The sequence below is a fragment of the Prunus persica genome, chromosome G8 (assembly GCF_000346465.2).
Source record: "Prunus persica cultivar Lovell chromosome G8, Prunus_persica_NCBIv2, whole genome shotgun sequence".
NCBI classification, from domain to species: Eukaryota; Viridiplantae; Streptophyta; class Magnoliopsida; order Rosales; family Rosaceae; genus Prunus; species Prunus persica.
This window is the reverse complement of record NC_034016.1, coordinates 22,276,974-22,295,688: the sequence shown is the minus strand read 5'-3', so window position 1 is coordinate 22,295,688 and position 18,715 is coordinate 22,276,974. Positions and strand designations below refer to the sequence as shown.

Below are 18,715 nucleotides of genomic sequence, written 5' to 3'. Positions count from 1 at the left end.
ATTTAATTTATTGAGTTGTGCTGTGCTGGCCCATTTAGTAAAATCATTAATCTCGGCCTGGCCCAAAGCCCATGTCCATATTGAAACTGGCTGGACCGGGCTCGTGTCGTGCCCATGCTCGTGCTCATGCCATACTCGAGCCCAAAAACCAATCCATTTAATTTGATTTTTTTTTTCCACTAGATAATTCAAATTATAAACATTAAAAATATAATTAGAGGCAAGAAATGATGAACTATTTAAAAACATTAATCAATCAAACATCCAAACAATATGAAATGTTGGAGGGCAAAAAGCGTCCAATTCCACAAAGTCCACTTCAACTTTTCATTTTTAAACAACTTATTATTTTATATGTGAAAAAATGTCTTGCTTTGATTATAAGAGAAGCGTATATGTCATATGTACTGATTAGATATCAAGTCCAATGTTGTTTAATTAATTTGTAATTGATATGTTTAATTAATTAAGGACCCAAGTAATTTCCCTAAAATAAAAGACATCTAATATATATTTATGATTTTTAAAAAAAAACATATAAACAATGACATTAGATGTCAAATTATTGCATTTTGACTTTTGAGAAATAAAAAAATGTTAAGTAGGTCGTGCTTGGGCGTGCCGTGCTTGAAGCGTGCTCGGGCCAAGCCCGGCCCATAGTCCATTGGACCTTATTTTTTGATCCTGGCCCGGCCCAAGTTTTCTTGCCGTGCTGAGCACGACCCATTAATATTCGTGCTCGTGCCATACCTCATTTAAACGGACTGGGCTCGTGCCGTGCTGGGCTGGCCCGTCCCGTTTGACACCTCAAAACCCACCTTCCTTCAGTGCACCTAATTGTATTCGAGAGAGTTTGGAAATGAGAAACGCATAATCCTCATGAAAATTACCACGCTTGATTCATTAGAAAACAACCATATAACATCCCATAAATGCAATCACAAGGGAGCAACAAATATCAACAACATTAATTTGAAACAATACTGTAGCGCACAATAGTACGGTAAACTTATTATTTCAATACCCAAACTAAGCTCATCTCAAGTTCAAGAGCCATGGAAAGGAGAGACTGATTAATACACTGTTGAAGCCGTCCATCAAATCATGATGGAAACTATCTATTCGTCAGCAACAACACTAATTTCACCTTTTTCAAGCAAGTCATAGAACACCTTCACTTTCCTCTGCTCATTCCAGTGATGCATTTTCCAAAGGCTTCCAGCAGCCAAAGCAATCACCATGCCGTAACAGATCTCCTTGACAACACTTGGTCCTTTCAGTGTGGCATGAGCAATCTTATGACCAGCCATTCCGCTTGATCTGCAATAGAAGAGTTTCATATTCTCATTATGCTTGCACGATTAGGCTCAAAGCTAAAATGAAACATATCAACAAGCAACAAGCCTATTGCATTCAAACTAACGCTGAAATTTATGCATTTAACATCGTTCAGACTAATTTCAGAACAGAAACTTGGATTAGATATTACTCTGTTATAAAATCCACTAACAAGTTGAAGTTAGTTTCAGTACATATTTAAGAACTTCGTTTGAAGTTGGGCAACAAAGGGACACCACCTGGGATTGAACCCAAAACAGGACTAGGATTTTTGTGGCTTTATCAATAAGGAGTGTGTCCCCGTAGGAAAACGTATACAAGAACATAACTAAACAGACCAGTATCACACTTTGGCAACAAAGTTTACGCCTCAAAATTTAATCTTTTGATAGGATGCCCAAAAAGTTAAAAACTATGGGAAACTTTCAGAACAAAAAGGTTATCCACAAAATGAGTTTGGCATGACACAATATATTTTAGTTAGGATCTAAACCTGTTTGTACAATCCATGAAAGTTTTACAAGTGTGTTACATGCTTGCTGGGGTCCAGAGTTTGGTTTTCTCCAAACCCTTCATCCCAAGATCGAATTTTATAATACATTTTCAGGTGAATCAAACAGATAAGTAAAAACAACACGAAAATCCAGATCGAATCTACTAGAAACGCAAAGTAATTGGATTCAAATAGCAAAGTAAGGAAATCATTTCAGACAAACCCTATAAACACGATTTGATAGTTCAAAGAGAATAATAAGAGGAAAAGAAAAATCAAAACAAAAGAGTCAAGTGCGGCCGTCGATGTTAGGGTTTTACCTGAGACGAGAAGGAGGCTGCGACAACAAGAAACGGTTGTGAGATTGTGAACCAAAAATTGGGGCTTCCCACAAATTTCAATTGTTTGTCAACTGATGGGCTGTGAGCCTGCCCTGCTCCGTAGTGTAGGCACTTCGTTCTTAATTGTGAAATCTCCTTTCTGCCCTGAAATGTTGTTTATTTGTGGGCTTTATAGTGTCCTATTATAAGGTTCGGCTTTATAATGCACTAGTGTTTGTTGATTCCTTGTGGGCTTTGAGTCTTTACAAAGTTTACTGCGCATGCGAGTCTGATTTAGCCCATTTGATGTCTTCGTTCGTATTCTTCTACGAAACATAGTCTTGAAAATACGTATATTTTATGTTTCTTTTTTTATTATTGAAGCAGATGTTCTATAAAATAGAATACGTATATTTTATGTTAAGCGGCAGGGTTTTGTATACTACAGATATTTTCATTTAAGTCAAATTTCAGTATTGATAATTTGATATTCCGTAGCCCGTTTGATTTGCTATTTAATTGTTTGTTTATAGCAGCTTAGGTGTGACTACTTTTCTGAGAAAAAGCTTTAGTTGTGTTTCTTATTAAAAAAACACCATCATTTTCCACATTTGGAATTATTTTAGTGTCGGTTGCTTATGGTGCAAAATTATAGTCAATGGTCGTAATTGGCAGGCAAATGACACAGCGAAATGGGTATTTGGTGGGACTTTAATACCGAGCACTGGCAGCCTCAGTTTTCAACAACCAAATCTGGATATTTTACAGCACTCTAATATTGAATCCATATTGGAAATGCCAGATGTCAGCCTTTCTGAATAGGTCTGCCATTCTTTTTCAGACCAAAAAAATAAAATAAGTAACAAATTTATTTACCAAAAAAAAAGCTGCAGAGCAGATTTTCTAAAACAATTACGTACATCACGAAGACAGAGACACTTTTGGATTATTGTTTTGGTTGGTAAATGAGACACCTTCGTGTATGTATGAATGAATATTACTTTTTCTGTGGATGCTAAACGGAGAAATGCTAGACATCCAGCATGCACTTACGGACAAAACACTAAACGTTGAACTTTCTTTTTCTTTCTTTCTCATTTTACGTATATTTCTTGTTAATTATCATTTACTATATATTAATATCATACACGGAACATAGGCTCTGCATTAGTTCAGGTAACATCCATATAATATGAATCTACACCAAACAAATACCATAATGTATTAATCATTTTCCTTTTTTGTTTCTTATATAATTGTTATTTATTGGGGAAAAAAATAGAGACGGAAAAGCAAATTTCGCATTTATTCTTTTTATTGTGTACGTTGAAACTGCTTGAGTAATTATAATATAGTATCAACATCTAAAAATTATAGTTTAGTATGATGATTTAGAATTTAACTCGTTCACGTATTATAATATAATATATATTTATTAATATCACCAACTATATTATAAAATAATAAATTATAGCTAAGTCATCTATCCATATTATAATATGTACACTTAAGTAGCAATATTTTAGTACCCTCTACGATCATTTATCCAAGTGGGGACTCATAGTATAGAATAATTAGTATAGAAAAAAATTAAAAAGAGCGAACCTCGTTCTTTTCACCCTTGGGTTTTGGGTTTTTTATGAACATCTTCTATATTTATTTGTTTATGAAGAGGAAGAAGAAGAGGAAGCCACTCCCCACTCTTCATTCACCTAAACACACACAAGTGACGAAGACGAACCCAAAAGAGGCCAAAAAGCCAAAACCCCAGAAAATCAAGAATTGAGCAGCATGGCCTGCTCTTCACTGTGCTCCCTCAAATTCCTGGTGATCTTCTTCCTACTCTCAGCCATACCAATAGGTTACCTAATATCCTTGGAGTTGGCCAAACCCACCACCCACGTGTACCACTACCACAGCACCGGCTGGCTCCGAGAGTGCGCCAAGTGGGACGATCTGAACCGTCGCTTCCTCGTCTCGTTCTTGGGCGGCGGCATCGGCGAGATTCCCGTGCCCGAGGACGAAGATCACAAAGTTTTGCAGGAAGTGGCCGTGGTCAAACACGTTGACTTGGCTGGAAATGCTTCGCTGGGACTCGTCATCGACCGCCCCAGGAATCGCCTCCTAGTCGCCACTGCCGACGTTAAGGGAAACCGCTACGGTGCGCTGGCCGCCTACGACTTGTCCACGTGGGAGAGGGTCTTTCTCACCCAGCTCAGTGGCCCAAGTAAGATTTTTTTGGGTTGTCTTTTTCCGTGTTTATTGATATTGGATCTGGGCCGTTGCGCGTTTGCTTTTACTGTACATACTTTACCGTTTTCTGTATTTAATTGGGGGCAAGCCCACATAAAAGTTTGACTGCGATGGAGTTATGAATCTTGGAAAGTTGGTTAAATTATTACGCTTTTGTCATGCCATGCTATTCCCTCAGTGTCGTGTCAGTAGCTGGACTTATCTAATTCAGGTAAATCAAATATCTTAAAATGTAAAGAGCATACATATGGTTTGGTAAATTGGTATTTATTTCCCAAAAACTAAACTTTATGGTATTGTCTGCTAAGCTGTAGTGGTAGGTGTGTGATTTTCCCTTAAATATCTTTAGGAGTTGGGTAGTAATAATTGATCAAACTAATGAATGACAGATGCTGACAGGTCACAGGTCCACCTGTTATCTTTTTTATTTCAAATAATCGTGTAGACGTGGGGGTTGTGACTTGTTGAATCCAGAAGAGGCGTAGGCATGGGGTTTTCATTTTTCTGCTTTTTGTTATATCCGCTAAAATAGAGACGTGACCTTTTCTTACCATATATCCCACCACAACACATATTTCACAATGGTAGGATTCGCGTGAGGCTTTTCGTACAAGATGTGGCAAGGGAAGGCAAGGCGATGTGATTAGGAAATGCATTATATTACCGAAGCACTAATTGGTCCTTAAATTAAATGACTTATTAAGTGAGATACCATTTAAATAAATGTGGCTGTTCATTTTTTACCTTTAGGGCTTGTTTGATACAGAGAGGGCACTAGACTAGCAAAATGCCTATATTTTAATAACTTATCCCCCTAGTCCCTTGAAAATGTTGGGATATTATGAGGGATAAATTTTACTCATCAACCTCTTATAAATAGTCCTCCTTCATCCTTCAAGTTAGACAACAATATCAATATTATGCCTTGATTGCACATGAAATGTTAGACATTTTGCTAGTATAGTCTAGTCTAGTCCTCCCTAACAAACCAGGCCTTAGTGAATACTTGAATCTAGTCCTCCCTATCCAAGGATGACAAATGTATTAAGAAAATGTAATTTTTCTTCTAATGTAAATGTATCAAGAAACGGAAATTTTATTCTAATGTCCTTTCTGGATGGCTCACCAACTGAATTGGAATGCTGAACTTAGATAGATGGTCCAGTTTGTTTATTACTAGCATCTTTTTAATCAGGTATTGAGAAAGAAGGAAGAAAAAATTTATGGAGAATTGTTCAAATATTGTTTTATCCAACTTCCCACATTCTTGCATCCTTTGATTGATATGGATAATGGATTAGTATTCAATGTCAAAGCATGATTCCAGTTTATAGGGTGTTGTTTTATAACATATTTTTCTCATTTGTTTGTGGATGTGGATGTGGATGTGGATGTAGGTGATGAAAAATCATTCGCAGATGATGTTGCAGTTGATGTAGAAGGTAATGCATATGTAACAGATTGCAAAGCCAGTAAAATTTGGAAGGTTGGAGTGGACGGCAAGTTCCTATCAATAATCAGAAGTCCTCTCTTCACTGAAAAGGAGTGGTACAGAAACTTGGTTGGGCTGAACGGAATTGTTTACCACCCAGATGGGTTCTTGATAGTTATTCACACTTTCAGCGGCAATTTGTTCAAGATTGATCTAGCAAAGGGAGAGGAAGTGAAGCTAATTAAGGTAGTTGGAGGACCGCTAACATTTGGAGATGGTCTAGAGCTACTGTCTCCCACCAAGATTGTAGTTGCTGGGAACCCTTCTGCTAGGTTAGTGGAGAGCTCTGATGGCTGGGAGACAGCTTCGGTAGTGGGAACCTTCTCGGGGCCGAAGCATCGGTTGGCCACAGCAGCAACTGTGAAGGATGGGAAGGTGTATCTCAACCACATGGTTGGCCTGGGATACCCTAAGAAGACGCATACCCTTGTTGAGGCAGTCTTTTCTGCTTGAAACTTAAAATGGTCTCTCATCTCAACTCAACTCAGCAACCACCATCATTTTCACATGTAGATTAGATGTCTGCGGAATTTTAATTGGATGTCATGTGTGTATCAGTAAACCACATTTTTACTTTTTAATATATATTTGGAACAATCAGGCTTCTGGGCTGAATTGATGTATTAACAGGCTGGGTTTTTGCGTACCATGTTTGGGGTTCTAGTGGACCTTTATTTTCATGCAGCTCGGTCTATCTCTTCTCTACAACATTTGTTTTGTTCAATGGCGCAATCTTTTTTGTTTTTTTTTCCTTGCTGAAAAACTTGAAAACATTTGCTTCTTTCGATGTATGACTAATGACATGTTTTAGTGCAAACACCAGATTGTGTGCTAGACAAGTTGGTGGGTTAAGGGTTACGATCCATCCAGCTCAGGATGAGAGCAGGAGCGGCTGTGGCTGATATTTTAATCCCACCCAACAACAAAAACATCGTCACAACTCGCAAGATAGGATCTAAATTGTCAATTCAATCAATTTCTCTCTCCATTTACTTATATAATTATTTTAATATGTGGTCACGAGATATGGATATGTTTGTGAGAAGACTAGTGTTTTGCAATGCTCCTCTTCTTCTGGTGTTTATGTATAATGTAAGTTGTAACCCCTTCATTTCATTTCACATATTCCCAAAAGTGATAGATAGTATCACTTCCAAGAGAAGCAAAGCCAACGACGACATATTAGGAGAATCTGATTATCAAGGGTTGCCCAGTTTACTTTGACGCGAGATGGGGATTCTTGTTGTTAATTAAGCTAAGAATTGGGATAAAAAGTAGAAGAGGAAGAAGAGTTCACAAGCAAGGCTAAATAAATATGTTGTGATTTGCAACTTTTGTACATTTGAGCAATTTTAGGTGTGTATTTTCATAAATAATTTGTTGAAAGCATGCCATATTCTCCGACTCTGGCCATGCTATCTTGTGTAGAAAATGGAATGACACGTAGTAATTGAAATCAAATGAGGCTATACCTGTCATTTTACATGTATTTGTAGTTACGTAGTCAATTCCGTCAACAATATTGCAATTTTTTAAAAGGCCAGACAAGTACATGGATTATGATTATCTGTTATTTTTTAACGAGTAACAACCCACTTTCCCAATTAGCAACTGCTCTGCTTTAGCATCGCCTTCTCACATCACATCACATGTCAAACACTCTCAAATCTGCAAGTTTTCTGCACATGCCTTGCTATCTTTCCCAATTGTTTTCCAAATCTCACCCAACACTCATTGACTTCTCTCTCATCAGGAAGCTTATCTTCCCCACTCTCTCAGTCCAACTGAGAAACTGTGAGAGACTGAGTTATGGAGAGGCAGAGAAGTTTCTCCTTCAAACCCACTAGATTCTTAGTATTTTCTTTTACCATCTCTTCCTCTGTCATCTTTCTCACTTTCTTTACCATGTGGATCATCAAAACAACTCCTTCAGTACCCCAAGAAACCCGTCTCCAGTTCAACACATCCTCACTCGTTTTGGGTTTCAAACCCATAGCTGTTCACACATTGACTGGGTTCAGTAGGAATTTTTCAGTAAATGGTCTTAAAGATTCGATCTTGAAGGGTACCCGTTTGAGCAAACCTGAAAATGCTTCTGGGTTTTCTGGGATTTCACTTATTAGTGGGTTACAGTTACAGAGGAAGGAGAACGAATCCCAAGTGCCAGAACACGAAGAGGAAAAAGGCGGTGAGTCTGATGGTAATTTCCCACCAATTGAACACAGTGCACCTACTACAATCCTATTTGTGAACATTGAGAGGACTGAAGAGAAAAATGCTGCATTGAATAAGACTGAAGTCACAAGTAAAAAGAGGATTGATGAGAAGAAGACTAGAAAAACTTCATTTGAAAATACTCAAATTTCAAGTGGCGGGCAGGTTGAGAACAAGAGAGTGAGAGGATGCGATTTTACCAGAGGGAGGTGGGTCTACGATGAGAGCTATCCTTTGTACACAAATGATTCCTGTCCCTTCATAGATGAAGGTTTTAATTGTCAGGGTAATGGAAGATTAGATAAAGACTACATGAAGTTGAGATGGCAACCACAAGATTGTGACATTCCAAGGTAATTCCTCCTCCAATCTTTTTATTTATTTGAAAAACCAATTCTAGCCATGTATGATGTATGTATGATGAATTCTATAAGATTGCTATTTTGGTCTGGACATAATGCAGTTAGATTGCAGTCATGATTCTTGAACTACTGTATCATAGGTTTAATGCAACAAAAATGCTGGAACTGATCAGAGGGAAAAGACTAGTTTTTGTGGGCGATTCAATCAATAGGAATCAATGGGAATCCATGCTGTGCATGTTAATGGGAGCTATCAAAGATCCAAATAGGGTCTATGAGACGCATAGGCGCAGAATCACCAAAGAGAAGGGGGATTACAGTTTCAAATTTGTGGTAATTCTTCACAGTTGTTCTCTATTGTTGTTTCATTTGCAGGTTACTCAGTATTTAATTTCTGAAGAAGTTTTTTTTCACAGGATTACAAGTGTACAGTTGAATATTATGTGTCCCATTTCTTGGTTCATGAAGGCAAGGCAAGAGTAGGGCAGAAGCGGGTGCAAACTTTGCGAATTGATTCCATTGATCACGGCTCATCTAGATGGAGAGGAGCTGATATTTTGGTATTCAACACCGCACATTGGTGGTCTCATTACAAAACTAAAGCTGGGTCAGTTTCCATTACTGAATTATTACTCGTTTTGAAGTCTGATGATGTGTTAAAACTAAAAAGTGACATGTTCACGGAATACAAGGGATACATCTCAGATAATTAGATATTTCTTGAATTGGAACCCTGACATTTGGAGCTTATGACAGGATTAATTACTATCAGGAAGGGGGCCAAATTCATCCACAGCTTGATGTTTCCACAGCTTTCAGAAAAGCTTTGATGACCTGGGCATCATGGGTTGATAAACGCATCAATCCACGCAAAACCCAAGTTTTCTTTCGAAGTTCAGCACCATCCCATTTCAGGTTTGCGTGTATTCATGTTGCATAAGATTCATATATGGCAATGTCGAACTTATAAGACTCATATTTGGCAGTGTCGAACTTCTGTGTGGTAGTTGCTGAGTGGTTTGTAACTGATTGAACAGGGGAGGTCAATGGAATTCAGGCGGGAGTTGTAAAGAAGCAACTCAACCGCTTCAAACTTCAAGCTTCTCTTATTCTGAGAAAAATGTAATTGCAGAGGAGGTCATAAAGCAGATGAAAACTCGTGTGACTTTCTTGAACATAACTGGCTTGTCAGAATATAGAATTGATGGTCATCCATCTATATATGGAAGAAAATCAGGGAAACACTCCTCTTCAGGCATTCAAGATTGCAGTCATTGGTGTCTTCCTGGCATTCCTGATCTCTGGAATGAATTGTTGTATGCTCATTTGCAGTAACTGAAGGTAAACAGATTTTTCATTATAAATCTTTTATCTAACTTGTAAATAATTAGTTCATCATTTGTTCAGTGAGCTGGTTTACTGGCTGGCTTATAATTTTGGTTTATATATAATTCTTTGAGGGCTACCTGGGAATGCGAGTGAAATTTCATGATTGTTTGGGACTGTAACATTATGTTTTGGTCATGTATATTGGTTGGCCACAGCAGCAACCTTGAAGGATGGGAAGGTGCATATATCTCAAACTCAATCACATGCTTGGCTTGGGATGGGATAAGCCTAATTTAGAAGAAGGCATGTTGTTTTTGTTGAGGTAGGCAGTCTTTTCTGGTTGAAAGTTGGAATGGACTAAACCACCACCATCATATCATACATTCATATTCATAGGTAGATAGATTAATTAGATGTTGAACTTGGGAATTTTAAGTTGATTTATGGATCAGTAATCCACTCTTTTTATAATGGGCTAGTTCATCTGGGCTGTCCTTTTTACCAATAAATGAGGCCTTTAAGCTCTGAATTGGCATGATAAATTGGGCGACATTCTCGTCTAAAATTTCTGTCTGGGCTTTAGTGGATCTCTTTTTTCTGGTTGTGGGCTCTATTTTCATCCATTAGTAAGTTCTACACTATTTGTTTAATGGCCCAAAGTTTCTCTCTCTCTCTCTCTCTCTCTCTCTCTCTCTCTCTCTCTCTCTCTCTCTCTCTCTCTCTCTCTCTCTATTTTTACTGTTTTTTCGTCCGAAACGAAAAAGAAAAAATATAAAATACAAAACGCTAGACCACAAACTAGGGATGTTGCTCCTCTTGCCCGCTACACTAGACTAGACCACGACATATGGTATTATTAGACCATATGTTTAATGTTTTTAGTGCAAAAACAAACTGAGCAAGATTGATAGATGCGACAAAAGGGTTACGATCCATACAGCTGAGCTGAGCAAGATTCATATTATTCCCAACACAAACTGAGCAAGATTGATAGATACTATCCTGCCAGTGTCATGCCCTCTTGATCATAACCATTCTACTCTACCAGATATTTTGATATGATTTTGCCGTGTATGATGTCTCCAGGAATTTTCCCGTGAGGTAAAATCAAGAGGCTGTCAAACATTGATTTTGAAGAGAAAGACCTTATTTTTTATTTAATTAATTACCAAAACTTGTAATTGCTAATAACCAGTTCAAGCTAGCTAAGATGCCCAAGACTGCACACCACTTTGCTTTGCCTTCTTAGAAGCATTTTGTCGAACACCTTGCCCTCGTCGCCAGAAAGTGAGGATTTGAATGTCATTTTACATGCAGTTATGATGTCTCGTTTGAATTTTTTTTTATTTTTTAATATGGAATAAGACATGCCTGAATCCCAAGTTCTTTGCTTGTGGTTAATATTCAATCTGCATGGAAATTGGAATGAATGGTCTTCCTTTCATTCACTAACGTTAAGTGGAAGGGCAAAAGAAGCCAATTCATGCATATGCCAACACAAAAGAAGCCAATTCATGCATATGCCAACATTGTCATGCTCGCAGCAACACACGCACCTCATCCGCTTCCTACAACGCTATCTAAACCAACCCATGTGACATTCACCATTCTCAACTAAGCCTTGAGCTTCCGACAATGATGTAAAATAATGAAAGACAAATAGATGGTTTTTATTTTATGAACACCCCACCACACACATTCCCAATTAGCAAAGCAACTGCTCTGCTTGAGCAAATTAGTCAGTACTTACTGCCTACTCACTTTTTCTGCAAGTTTGCTGTACAAGCCAAGCCTTGCTACTTGTTCTGGACTCTCTCAGTCCAAGTTGGAAACTGATCACAAATTATGAAGAGGCAGCCGAGTCTCTTCTTTAAATTACCCACTAGATCCTTGGTATTCTATTTTAGCCTCTCTTCCTCTATCATCTTTCTCACTTTCATAATCATTTGGGTCAACAACACCACTCCTCCTAATTCAGTGGTGCAGGCCCAAGAAATAGGCAGCTGTCTACAGTTCAACACATCCTCACTCGTTTCGGGTTTCAGACCACCCATAGGCGCTCTGCCTGTTCACACTAATTTCACTGGTAATTTCAATACAAATATTTCAGTTACAGTAAATGGCCCGGAAGAATTGGTCTCCAGTAAGCCTGATGAAAATACTTCTGGCTTTTCTGGGATGAATTCACTTGTTAGTAGTGGGTTACAGACGAAGGAGAACCAATCCCAAGTGCCACGACATGATGAAGAAGACAGAGGCGGTGGTGAGTTGGACGGTAACTTCACAGCAGCGGCACAAAGTACACCTGCAATGTTATTTGACAAGATTGAGATGAAGAATGAAGAGCAAAATACTCCATGGAACAAGACTGAAATCAAGACTGAAGAACAAAAGGCTCCAGTACCACTGATGAACAAGACTGAAGAGCGAAATGCTGCATCGAGTAAAAGGATTGAAGTCAGAAGTAGGAGGAGGAGGGGAAAGAACAAGAAAAACAGAGGAACTTCATTTGATCCAAATGCGGTGGCACCGCAAAGTGCACCTGCAATCTTATTTGACAAGATTGAGCTTAGCACCGAAGAGCAAAATGCTCCATTGATGAACAAGACTGAAGAGCAAACTGCTCAATCGATGACCAAGACTGAAGAGAAAAATGCTCCATTGATGAATATGACTGAAGAGCAAAATGCTTCATTGATGAACAAGACTGAAGAGCAAAGTACTCAATTGATGACCAAGACAGAAGAGCAAAATGTTCCATTGAGGAATACGACTGAAGAGGAAAATGCTCCATTGTTGAATACGGTTGTTGAGCAAACTGCTCCACTGATGAACAAGACTGAAGAGCAAACTGCTCCATTAATGAACAAGACTGAAGTGCAAGATGCTCCACTGATGAACATGACTGAAGAGCAAAATGCTGCTTCTGGCTTTTCTGGGATTAATTCACTTGCTAGTGGGTTGCAGAGGAAGGAGAACGAGTCCCAGGTGGCAGAAGTGGCACAAAGTGCACCTGCAGTCTCATTTGACAAGATTGAAATCAAGACTGAAGAACAAAAGGCTCCAGTACCACTGATGAACAAGACTGAAGAGCAAAATGCTGCATCCAGTAAAAGGATTGAAGTCAGAAGTAGAAGTAGGAGGGGAAAGAACAAGAAAAACAGAGGAACTTCATTTGATCAAAAGACTCAAGTTTCAAGTAGCGAGGTGGTGCAGGCTGAAGACAAGAAAATAATAATAAAAGGAGGATGTGATTTTAGTACAAGAGGGAGGTGGGTGTATGATAAGAGCTATCCCTTGTACACAAATCGTTCATGTCCTTTCATATTTGAAGGTTTTGACTGTCAAGGAAATGGGAGATCAGACAAAGACTACATGAGGTGGAGGTGGCAACCACAAGATTGTGACATTCCAAGGTACTTACTTCCTTGTTCATAATTTTTAATTACAGTACTGTGTCTCTGGCGTGCTATATATAACATTTTATCTATATGATAGGTTCAATGCAAAAAAAATGCTGGAACTGTTGAGAGGGAAAAGGCTACTTTATGTGGGCGATTCCATCAATAGGAATCAATTTGAATCCATGGTGTGCATGTTAGTGGGAGATATAAAAGATCCAAATAGGCCCAGAATCAAACATGAGAAGGGGATGTATAGTTTCAGCTTTGTGGTAATAAATAACGAATCTTCATAGTTCTTCTCTTCGCTTCGTTTGCTATTGATGTCGTTTCATATTTCGCGTCTTCTCTTCATAATTTGTGATGCAGTTGATCATTGTTTTCCACAGGATTACAAGTGTAAAGTTGAATTTTCCCCGTCCGTTTTCTTGGTTGATAAAAGCATGAAAAGAGTAGGGAAGAAGCAGGTCCTAACCTTGCGAATTGATTCCATTGATCACAGATCATATCGTTGGATAGGAGCTGATATTGTGATATTCGACACTGCACATTGGTGGACCGATCAAAAAACTAATGCTGGGTCTGTCAAAACCATCATTATTGAGTATTATAGTGAACTACACTAAGGATAAGCTTTATTAATTTTCAGGACATATAGCTTAGCTAGGCTATAGTAATTAATAAGTAGTAGCTAGCTAGCAGCCTACCAATAATACCGTGCTCATTGTTGTGAGATTGAAATCAATGTGCAGGGTTAATTTCTACCAGGAAGGGGACCAAATTCATCCATATCTTGATGTTTATACAGCCCTCAGAAAAGGTATGATGACCTGGGCATCATGGGTTGATAAACACACCGATCCAAGCAAAACCCAAGTTTTCTTTCGAACTTCATCGCCAACGCATTTCAGGTTGTTATTATGTGCCTCCAGAATGTGTTGTTATATGCAGCATTTCAGGTTTGTTTTGTTTTTGGGTAATTAATCTTTGATTATATTGAACAGTGGAGGCGAAGGGAAATCACGCCGGAGTTGTATAGGAGCTACCGAACCCCTCCTCCGAGATTCAGGAATTGCAAACGAGAAAGATAGAATTGCAGTGGAGGTTATAAAGCAGATGAAAACTCGCGTGACTTTGTTGAACATAACAAGCATGTCAGAGTATAGAATAGATGCTCATCCATCAGGCATTCTAGATTGTAGTCATTGGTGTCTTCCTGGTCTTCCAGATATCTGGAATGAATTGTTGTATCATCATTTGCTCACTAACTGACCAACCAGACACAAAATTCTTTTCCCAACCGGTTTATGTGAATCAAACTCTTTCAATCATTTTATTATTTTCATTAGTAAGTTCTACGGAATTTGTTTACAGGAACCAAACTCTCTCTCTCTCTCTCTCTCTCTCTCTCTCTCTCTCTCAACGCTAGCTAATGTATCCAAAAAACAAAACAAAACAAAACAAAACAAAAGGCTAGCTAGTTAGACTACAAAATAGGGATAATGCTCCTTTCGCTCACTACACCACGCGGCATTGGACCACTTCACATCCATGATGCATATGTTTTAGTGCTAAAAGAATATTACTCTCCGACATGCTCTCTTCATCATAACCATTCCCATCGAATATTTTGAGGGTATCGTATCGCTTGCAATTGAAGAAACCAACTACTAATCTAATTTACTACTACTACCACAGCAAGGTGAAATCAGAAGAGGGATCAAAGGGTTTGCAAAGGAAGGAGAATCTGATTATTATGGACGCACATGTCATTTGGATGGAATCTGTTCTTGTTTTTTTTTAATAATTGTGATGGAATACCATTGAATTCCAAGTTATTTGTTTGCGGTTAACTAATAAGTGGTTGCCCTTCAATCTACATGGAACAAATGGTCCAAATCAAAGCATGCAGGGAGGTCTTCCATCCAAAATAGAATATCAGCAGTTTGTGAAATTAAAGGCAAAAGAAGCCAATTCATGCACATGCGCGCCACAACACTAGAATGCACGCAGCAACACACGCACCTCATCCGCTATTACCACATCCAAACCAACAGACCCAAGTAACATTCACCATTCTTCACCACCTCAACTAGTTCAGGCTTCAACATCATCATCAACAGTTGAGGAAGATGGTTTTTTTATCAAGGACCGACATTCAACAACAAGCTCTGCTTTAGCTAATTAGCAAATTAGCAGCACTGTCTACTTATATACACATATATCAAATACTACTAAATATTACCGAGCTCTCTATTTGACTCTTTTTCAGGAAGAGTATCCATTGTCACTCTGTTAGTCTAACAACTGAGAAACTGAGTTATGAAGAGGCAGAGAAGTTTCTCTTTTAAACCCACTAGATCCTTAGTAATTTACTTCACCATCTCTTCCTCTATCATCTTTCTCATTTCCATTATCATTTGGGTCAACAAAACCAATATTCCTTCAGTCCCCCAGGAAACAGCTGTTCAGACTTTGACTAGTAATTGTAATCCAAATATTTCAGTACTAAATGGTCCGGAAGATTCAATCTTGAAGTTGAATGCTACACCCTCCATTCAACCTGATGAAAATGCTTCTGGCTTTTCTGGGATTAATTCAATTATTAGTAGTGGGTTACAGACGAAGGAGAACCAATCCCAAGTGGCACAACATGATGAAGAAGACAGAGGTGGCGGTGAGTTAGATAATGCTAACTTCACAGCAGTGACACAAAGTGCACCTGCTGCAATCTTATTTGACAAGATTGAGATCAGGCTAGAAGAGCAAAATGCCCCATTGATGAACATGACTGAAGAGCAAAATGCTGCTTCTGGATTTTCTGGGGTTAATTCACTTATTAGTGGATTACAGGGGAAGGAGAACGAATCCCAAGTGGCACAAAATGGTTTACATCATGAAGAAGAAGACAGAATCAGCGGTGAGTTAGATAGTAACTTCACAGATACTGCACAGAGTGCACCTGCAATCTTATTTGACAAGACTGAGGTCAAGACTGAAGAGCAAAATGCTTCATTGATGAACAAGAGTAAAGAGAAAAATGCTACTTCTGACCTTTCTGGGATTAATTCACTTACTAGTAGATTACAGAGGTTGGATAACGAATCCCAAGTGGGGCAAAATCGTTTACATCATGATGAAGAAGACAGAGTTGGCGGTGAGTTAGATGGTAACTTCACAACAGTGGCACAAAGTGCACCCGCTGCAATCTTATTTGACAAGATTGAGATGAGGACCGAAGAGCAAAATGCTCCATTGATGAACATGACTGAAGAGCAAAATGCTGCTTCTGGCTTTTCTGAGATTAATTCACTTGTTTCTGGATTACAGAGGAAGGAGAATGAATCCCAAGTGGCACAACATGATTTACATCATGATGTAGACAGAGGCATCGGTGAGTTAGATGGTAACTTCACAGCAGTAGCACAACGTGCACCTGCAATCTTATTTGACAAGATTGAGATAAAGACTGAAGAGCAAAATGCTCCATTTTTGAACAAGGCCGAAGAGCAAAATGCTGCTTTGAGTAAAAACATTGAAGGGAAAAGTAGAAAGAGGAGGGGAAAGAAGAAGAAGACCAGAGCAACTTCATTTGAAAATACTCAAACTTCAAGTAGCAGGTTTGTTGAAGAAAAGAGAATAATAAAAGGAGGATGTGATTTTACAAGAGGGAGGTGGGTCTATGATAAGAGCTATCCGTTGTACGCAAATGGTTCTTGTCCTTTCATAGAAAAGAGTTTTAATTGTCGAGGTAATGGAAGATTAGACGAAAACTTCATGAAGTGGAGGTGGCAACCAGAAGATTGTGACATTCCAAGGTACCTAATTAGTTCCTTCTTTAAGCTTGGTATTTAATTTGTCTCAACACAATTAACGTATGTAGTTAGATTGCAATCTAACGATATACTTTTGGTGTGCTAATGCTATATATAAAGGTTCGATGCAACAAAAATGCTGGAATTGATGAGAGGGAAAAGGCTAGTTTTTGTGGGAGATTCACTCAATAGGAATCAATGGGAATCCATGGTGTGCATGCTAATGGGAGCTAAAAGAGGGCGCAGAATCATCCAAGGGAAGGGCAAGTATAATTACAACTTCGTGGTAATGAATCTTCATACTTGTTCTCTATTGTCGTTTCATATCCGGTAAATTATGTCGTACTATTTAAACTTATTCTGAAGTGTTTTCTTTTTGTTTCGCAGGACTACAAGTGTACAGTTGAATTTTATACGTCCCCTTTCTTGGTTTATCAAGGTATGTCACGAGCAGGGAAGAAGCAGGTGAAAACCTTGCAAATTGATTCCATGGATCGCGCTTCTTCTAAATGGACAGGAGCTGATATTTTGGTATTCAACACAGCACATTGGTGGAACGATCACAAGACAAATGCTGGGTCAGTTGGTTCCATTATTATAATGAACTACTATTAATGAGCTCAATTTTCAGGACCTTGAATGACAGCACGACAGCATGTTCCATCACAGAATATACATACATATAAGTGACATATATAGCTAATAGTGAATTCAAATTTCTTGAATTGGAATATATCCTGACCTGACATTTGGAGCTTATAACTGCAGGATTAATTTCTTCCAGGAAAGGGGCCAAATTCATCCACATCTTGATGTTTCCACAGCTCTCAGAAAAGCTTTGATGACCTGGGCATCATGGGTCGATAATCATGTCAATCCACGCAAAACCCAAGTTTTCTTTCGAAGTTCATCGCCGACGCATTTCAGGTTAATTTGCCTCCCTCCTGGATGTGTTCTTATGCTAACTGCATGTGTAATGTTGATCAACTAGTGCGTGCAAATCATTTGCTGAGTGAGTGGTTTGTTTATTGTAATTCTTCATTCAACTGAACAGGGGAGGCCAATGGAATACAGGCGGGAGTTGTACGGAAGCCAATGAACCCCTCATCCAACCTTCAGGAATTCCAGAGGAGAAAGATATAATTGCAGAGGAGGTGATAAAGCAGATGAAAACGCCTGTGACTTTGTTGAACATAACGAGCTTGTCAGAATATAGAATAGATGGCCATCCATCTATATACGGGAATCAACGCTCGGGCATACAAGATTGCAGTCATTGGTGTCTTCCTGGCATTCCTGATGTCTGGAATGAATTATTATATCTTCATTTGCAGTAACTGACACAGTGAACAGCTTTCTGTTTATCAAACTCTTTCAATGATTTTCATCTCATTTTAAAATAAATGTTTTGAGGGCGCAGAGCTGGAACAGTCCTGTATGCCTCGTTTTAATTTGTTGAACCTCAAGTTTACTTGCAGCATTTATCTGGGGAGGTTTCTGTCATTAACTCAAAATTACTTTACAGCAGTAGGATTTTCATGGACCTGCAACTCACAGATGTCCATTCCTTGAAAACTTTTGTAAGTAAAATAAACATACACTTAATGAATATATATATATATATATATATATATATATATCTATCTCAAATTACTAGTGTCCAACAATTCTTTGCATTTAGCAAGCCTTCCATGAAAT

The 18,715-nt window shown here is 38.5% G+C and overlaps 5 protein-coding genes across 8 annotated transcripts; 4 read left to right on the top strand and 1 right to left on the bottom strand.

Moving 5' to 3' along the window:
- Positions 878-2,315, bottom strand: LOC18767280 (probable cytochrome c oxidase subunit 5C-1). Its single transcript, XM_007201421.2, has 2 exons — positions 2,152-2,315; positions 878-1,320 (listed from the first exon to the last, which is right to left on the bottom strand). The coding sequence occupies exon 2, from the start codon at positions 1,308-1,310 to the stop codon at positions 1,119-1,121; it is 192 nt and encodes a 63-aa protein (XP_007201483.1). The 5' UTR covers positions 1,311-1,320; positions 2,152-2,315; the 3' UTR covers positions 878-1,118.
- Positions 3,685-6,604, top strand: LOC18767676. Its single transcript, XM_007201216.2, has 2 exons — positions 3,685-4,378; positions 5,802-6,604. Exons 1-2 carry the CDS (start codon positions 3,943-3,945, stop codon positions 6,347-6,349), a joined length of 984 nt encoding a protein of 327 aa, XP_007201278.1. The 5' UTR covers positions 3,685-3,942; the 3' UTR covers positions 6,350-6,604.
- Positions 7,492-10,460, top strand: LOC18767794 (protein trichome birefringence-like 6). Of its 4 annotated transcripts, none has more exons than XM_020570471.1 (6): positions 7,706-8,463; positions 8,613-8,805; positions 8,889-9,079; positions 9,229-9,387; positions 9,510-9,813; positions 10,020-10,460. In XM_020570471.1, exons 1-5 carry the CDS (start codon positions 7,706-7,708, stop codon positions 9,805-9,807), a joined length of 1,599 nt encoding a protein of 532 aa, XP_020426060.1. In that variant the 3' UTR covers positions 9,808-9,813; positions 10,020-10,460. The 4 variants fall into 4 exon arrangements, with proteins under 4 accessions (XP_007201163.1, XP_020426062.1, XP_020426060.1 ...); XM_020570472.1 differs by having other exon boundaries at positions 10,017-10,460; XM_007201101.2 differs by having other exon boundaries at positions 7,492-8,463; positions 9,510-10,460.
- Positions 10,684-14,579, top strand: LOC18767169 (protein trichome birefringence-like 6). The gene is made up of 6 exons (XM_020570474.1): positions 10,684-12,113; positions 12,339-13,217; positions 13,300-13,474; positions 13,592-13,782; positions 13,955-14,113; positions 14,207-14,579. Exons 1-6 carry the CDS (start codon positions 11,647-11,649, stop codon positions 14,472-14,474), a joined length of 2,139 nt encoding a protein of 712 aa, XP_020426063.1. The 5' UTR covers positions 10,684-11,646; the 3' UTR covers positions 14,475-14,579.
- On the top strand, positions 15,165-18,477 carry LOC18766300 (protein trichome birefringence-like 1). Its single transcript, XM_007200066.2, has 5 exons — positions 15,165-17,020; positions 17,138-17,303; positions 17,405-17,595; positions 17,786-17,944; positions 18,072-18,477. Exons 1-5 carry the CDS (start codon positions 15,525-15,527, stop codon positions 18,352-18,354), a joined length of 2,295 nt encoding a protein of 764 aa, XP_007200128.1. The 5' UTR covers positions 15,165-15,524; the 3' UTR covers positions 18,355-18,477.

Coding starts and splice junctions, on each gene's coding strand:
- LOC18767280 (XM_007201421.2), bottom strand. CDS start 1,310: ATGGCTGGTCATAAGATTGCTCATGCCACACTGAAAGGACCAAGTGTT.
- LOC18767676 (XM_007201216.2), top strand. CDS start 3,943: ATGGCCTGCTCTTCACTGTGCTCCCTCAAATTCCTGGTGATCTTCTTC. Junction 4,379..5,801: donor CACCCAGCTCAGTGGCCCAA/GTAAGATTTTTT, acceptor ATGTGGATGTAG/GTGATGAAAAATCATTCGCA.
- LOC18767794 (XM_007201101.2), top strand. CDS start 7,706: ATGGAGAGGCAGAGAAGTTTCTCCTTCAAACCCACTAGATTCTTAGTA. Junction 8,806..8,888: donor ATTACAGTTTCAAATTTGTG/GTAATTCTTCAC, acceptor TTTTTTTCACAG/GATTACAAGTGTACAGTTGA. Junction 9,388..9,509: donor TCAGCACCATCCCATTTCAG/GTTTGCGTGTAT, acceptor CTGATTGAACAG/GGGAGGTCAATGGAATTCAG.
- LOC18767169 (XM_020570474.1), top strand. CDS start 11,647: ATGAAGAGGCAGCCGAGTCTCTTCTTTAAATTACCCACTAGATCCTTG. Junction 13,218..13,299: donor CAAGATTGTGACATTCCAAG/GTACTTACTTCC, acceptor TCTATATGATAG/GTTCAATGCAAAAAAAATGC. Junction 13,475..13,591: donor TGTATAGTTTCAGCTTTGTG/GTAATAAATAAC, acceptor TGTTTTCCACAG/GATTACAAGTGTAAAGTTGA.
- LOC18766300 (XM_007200066.2), top strand. CDS start 15,525: ATGAAGAGGCAGAGAAGTTTCTCTTTTAAACCCACTAGATCCTTAGTA. Junction 17,021..17,137: donor GAAGATTGTGACATTCCAAG/GTACCTAATTAG, acceptor CTATATATAAAG/GTTCGATGCAACAAAAATGC. Junction 17,945..18,071: donor TCATCGCCGACGCATTTCAG/GTTAATTTGCCT, acceptor TCAACTGAACAG/GGGAGGCCAATGGAATACAG.